The 4,898-nt window shown below is 33.7% G+C and overlaps 1 protein-coding gene across 1 annotated transcript; it reads left to right on the top strand.

Annotated features, from left to right (window-relative positions):
• Positions 1 to 4,435, top strand: LOC126695463 (vesicle-associated protein 4-2-like). Its single transcript, XM_050392219.1, has 7 exons — positions 1 to 470; positions 1,417 to 1,487; positions 2,114 to 2,195; positions 2,387 to 2,505; positions 3,654 to 3,731; positions 3,875 to 3,994; positions 4,099 to 4,435. The coding sequence occupies exons 1-7, from the start codon at positions 203 to 205 to the stop codon at positions 4,156 to 4,158; spliced, it is 798 nt and encodes a 265-aa protein (XP_050248176.1). The 5' UTR covers positions 1 to 202; the 3' UTR covers positions 4,159 to 4,435.
• The last annotated feature ends 463 nt before the right edge of the window (positions 4,436 to 4,898 follow it).

Here is a 4,898-nt window from a genome sequence, read left to right on the forward strand (position 1 = left end):
GTTTGGTAAAAGATCTTTCACATCAAAACTAAATCTACTTCTCGTAGTAGCTCCAACAAAAACAAAATCTGTCTTTGCATATTAACAAAAAAAACCAAAAACCAAAAACTAAAAACAGAAACCACGCTTTTGGCAAGAGACCCAGACCCAGACCCAGACCCAGTTTGTGGTTTTGGGTCGGATTTTTCCGGTGAAGAAAATAATGGCGGTCGCTAGTGAGAAAACAGGTGCTGAAGGCAAAGTTTGGAGTCTCTGTAAAATGCCATTTTGGCAAACCAGCATTGCTTCTTCCTCTTCTTCTTCTTCTTCTTTTGCTTCTTCTGCCACTGTTTCTGGTCAGCATCAGAGTCATCAAGCTGTGGAAAGGTCTAGTTTGCATTCTTCGATTGCGGTTTCTTCTATGGCTAAGTCTTTTCTTCCAACTAGGAGGAGGCTCCGTCTTGATCCTTCAAACAAGCTCTTCTTTCCTTGTATGATTTTTTGTCTTCCTCTTCTGAGTTCTTCTTGGTTTCTTTGGTTGTTTACTGTTTTAGTTTTTTTTTTTTTTTTTTTTGTTCTGGGGTTTGTGGTTTTTGTATGATTTAGTGGTTTTAGAGTGTGTTTTTCTGTTAAATTTTCTGAATTGCGATCTGGGTCTTCTTCTTTTTTTGGTTTCCAATTCATGATTTGTCGATTTTTGGGGGTAGATTGAATTCATATGCTAGTTGCTCGAAATTCTTTGTTGTGTACACTGTTTGTCTGTTTACAATGCGTATTCTGTTTGTATTTCTGAATTAGTTGGTTGAATTGTTTTGGGACTTAATTATCAAACAATAGTTTCATTAAAGTGCTTAATTTTGCAATTGGTGATCTACATCCTCTTAGTTTGGTCTAAGAAGAAACTACTTTGTTCTTTTGATTACATGCTCTATTGCTTTATTTCTTGCTTTCTATAAGCTACAGTAATTAGAGTTATTATAAATTAATTTGATCGGTGGAATCATTTGAAATCTGGGTTTTCTTTATTCAGTCTCTATAAGTGAGATTCATTCTTCTTTTACTTTGTTGATTTTTCTTGCATTACTAAGTGCCTCAAATTATTCTTCTAGGAGCAATTGAACTAAGCAAGTACTGAATTTATTACTCAAATCGGTCTTATGGCATTCATCAATATTGATGACCTTTTTTTTTTTTTTTTATTTATTATTATTATTTTTTTATATGTTAATTGAGGCTGTCAATCCTGCATGTCATTTATTTCTTTAGTAGATTCATCCCAAACTTGTTTTTTGAAGATATTACTTCACAAGTCTGGTTAATGATTAGAAGCAGCCAATGCTGTTGATAAAATTTCTCTGCTCATTGCTCCTTGCTCCTTGCAAATATATAATTATTTTTATTGGCACCTGATTTTATTCAACTGTGTTCAACGTGAAGATGAACCTGGTAAACAGGTTAGGAGCGCGATTGGGATTAAAAATACCTGCAAGTCTCATGTAGCTTTCAAGGTATGGAATATATTTAATTATGTTGTCTCTTCATTGTTATTTTACTTTTTCTGTTGATACTCTTCCTGTATTGCAGTAATTTATAAGTTTAATATACGTTTTAGAACCTAACATCAGTCTGTGACTCTCTGACAAGTTGATCAAATTCAGTTTTTGAGCAGCTCCTGAGATCATTATGGGATGACACTCAGTGTGAAAAAATTTTACTCTATGTTTGGCCCAAATTTGTGAAAATGAGTTTTGTAAAATTTTATGGGTATGCCACTCTAATAACTTCTTTTGATTTGATGAGATCTGGATAGATTTTTTTTTAAAGATTGGTTCATATCTCAGGGGGGAGGACTGGGAGGTGATTAGGAAAGATAATGAAACTAGTCCATAGATGTGTGTTGTATTTTGTGTGAAATTGTGTATATGTTTGCTATGACGTATTTATATATAATTGTTGTGAATACTTTTATTATTTTATAGCATTGCTCGACTTTGAGGTAGAAAGAAATAAGAATAAGAGAAGGACTGTTTGCCCTTTTACAAAAAAATATGATTATTGTTCTAGTTAAATCTTGTTTGAAGTGCTACTTGCTAACATCAGAACCATCTAACATGTAACCTGTTGGTTGTTTTAGTTCCAAACAACTGCACCAAAGAGTTGTTATATGCGTCCTCCAGGTGGTATACTCGCTCCTGGTGAAAGTATAGTTGCTACTGGTAATTCAGTCTTCTTGATCTTCTCTTCTTTAGCAGCACACTCCCCTCCCCCCCTCTCTTCTTTCACTCCCTCCACCCTCTTTCTTTCCCAGCATTTGGTTCTTTCCCACCACATTTCTGATGAACAATATGCTGTGATCATTTAATATTTTGTTGAGTTCCTCTTCTGATTTTTTTACTTGGATTAACAGTTTTTAAGTTTGTCGAGCCTCCAGAAAACAATGAAAAACCTATAGATCACAAGAGCAAAGTTAAGTTCAAAATCATGAGCTTAAAGGTGAAAGGTGAAATGGACTATGTGCCAGAACTGGTATATCATGCAAGCCTTTTAATTGACATTTACTGTTGATTTTATTTTCTGTAAATTTGTCATGTCTGCTTGATATGGTGAAACTCTTGTAGAATGTCTTAATCTTATTCTTGACTTAATTGTATTTCCATTATTTTATTCATCATATCAAATGGCTGGCTGGGTCAGTTACCCAAATTATTCTGGAATGTGAAATTGAGCTTTATGTTTGTTGAGTTTATTGGGTCAAAATTTGCTGAATATTTTTACATTTCCCTAGAAGCAAAATAAGTACAGGCAATAAAATGAGATATAAGCTTTCTGAAAGTTTGATCAAACAATGATTGTTTATACAGGAATTTCTTTTGATGCCCTGGAGTTTGTGTGTGTTAGGGATGAAATAAACTTAGGATCTTTATGTGCATTTCTGTGACTTCTTTTTACCTTGTATTCAATAATTTTATAAATTTCCCATGATATTTTATATGTATCATACCTATAAAAAAAAAGAATATATATTCCAGATATATCTCAAATTATCTGCTGAACTCTCGACTTTTTCAGATTTTCACATGCACACATTTGTTTTAGCATATGTTGTCTTATCGCTTTGCAATTTATTTTTGGATTTATCTGATTTCATTCTCAAAATAATTTCCAATCAGAATTATATTTGTGGAGTTCTTGGCCTCACTATATTTCCCTAGTTTCAAAATCTTGAATAATGCTGGGCATGAAATTACTTTCATGCTTTACCAAATTTAAGCTTTAATTATGTTAGAGTTATGTATATGCTTGTGATATTGAATTTAATTGATTCATTAATAACTTGTTCCATTCAAATATTTTTGACAATCCCATGTTTGCACCTACCTGCTGAATTTCCAGACCGTGCTAGAAATGGGAAATTTGTTTCAGTATCTTGAGTAATAATGTGTCTGTCTTTGTGTTTTAATAGTAAGAAGTGTTATATTAGGTCTTTGGTTCTAAAAAAATATTTACATATTTGCGTGTATATATTTTTCTGAAAGCGTTCCAAGTAAAAGTGTAAATCTAAAAAACTAGGTTAGGATGAGATCTATTTGATGTTTATTTCTTTTTTTACAAAATTGAGACCACCATGTTATATAGATGCTGAACAAAATGCATTATGTGACACCTCTACCCAGTTTGACGAGCAAAGGGATCAAGTAGCAGTTGAGCAAATTTTGCGGGTTATTTTCGTCGACCCTCAACGTCCCAGTCCTGTAAGTAGGATTGGAAATATCTTTGAATCTTTGATCTGTCATGTGCCTCCACTTATTTTATGTCTTTGTGTTTGCATTGTAAATGCCATTCATAGAAAAATATTTCTAAATGTTTGAAGAATTTCATCTTTGTTATTTTTAAGGCATTGGAAAAACTTAAGCGACAGTTGGCTGATGCTGATGCTGCACTTGAGGCAAGCAAGAAGCCTCCAGAGGAGACAGGTCCACGAATTGTTGGCGAAGGACTTGTTATAGATGAATGGGTAAGCCAATGAATAATTTGTGGATTCTCTTTTTATCTGGTTGGCCATCTATGATCTCTCTTTGCATAATATCTGATGTTCTACCCTCCATGTTTCTTTTGTAGAAAGAACGGAGGGAAAGATACCTGGCACGGCAGCAGGTTGAAGGGGTTGATTCGGTGTAAAGTGCTGTTTCCGAATGTTTTGAGCAATTAATGAAAGGTCTATATCGTGATCTTGAATTCCTCCTCAATCAATCTCCAAGAGGACCTAGAGACAAGCATGAGGGCCTGTCTATGCCATTAGATGTGAGAAAAATTGTATTTGATTTAAAGAACTTGATTAAGGGCTCATCCCTATTACTTGTAGATAGCCTGCTTTTAATTAGAAATGAAATTGTCAATTTTCGAATGGATATATTGCCCTTGATTTCGAGCAAAAATAGCAACATCTTTTCAGCTAGCTACAGTATTTTTCTGAGTTATCTTCCTTTATGGTTGTAGAAGCCTATTTTTTACTTATTAAGTTCTAAATTTGGTCCAATGATTCCGTTTGTGGTGTTGTGTATAAATATACTTATTGGTTGCGAATGAAAAACTAAAATTTCCTGTATAATTTAACTCTCAATTTCGACAATAGGGGGTATATTGATACAGTTCTCCCAAATCAGTGGTCAATTCTCCCATATATCAATCACATTAGAAACTGAAAAAGTAAGCACAAGTACAACTAGCTATAAAATAATTAGTATGTTGTTAATATTACGAATATTGCCAATTGCCTCATAGCTCAACTAGTATTTCCTACAAAAACGTTTTAGTTAAAATCTCATTTATCCCGTTGGAACTATTGAATATATCAAAAACAAAAACAAGAATAAAAATCCTCTGAACATGAGGCCGCATGGGCCCCAAGGTAGCTCCAT

This window comes from Quercus robur, chromosome 8, assembly GCF_932294415.1.
Source record: "Quercus robur chromosome 8, dhQueRobu3.1, whole genome shotgun sequence".
NCBI classification, from domain to species: Eukaryota; Viridiplantae; Streptophyta; class Magnoliopsida; order Fagales; family Fagaceae; genus Quercus; species Quercus robur.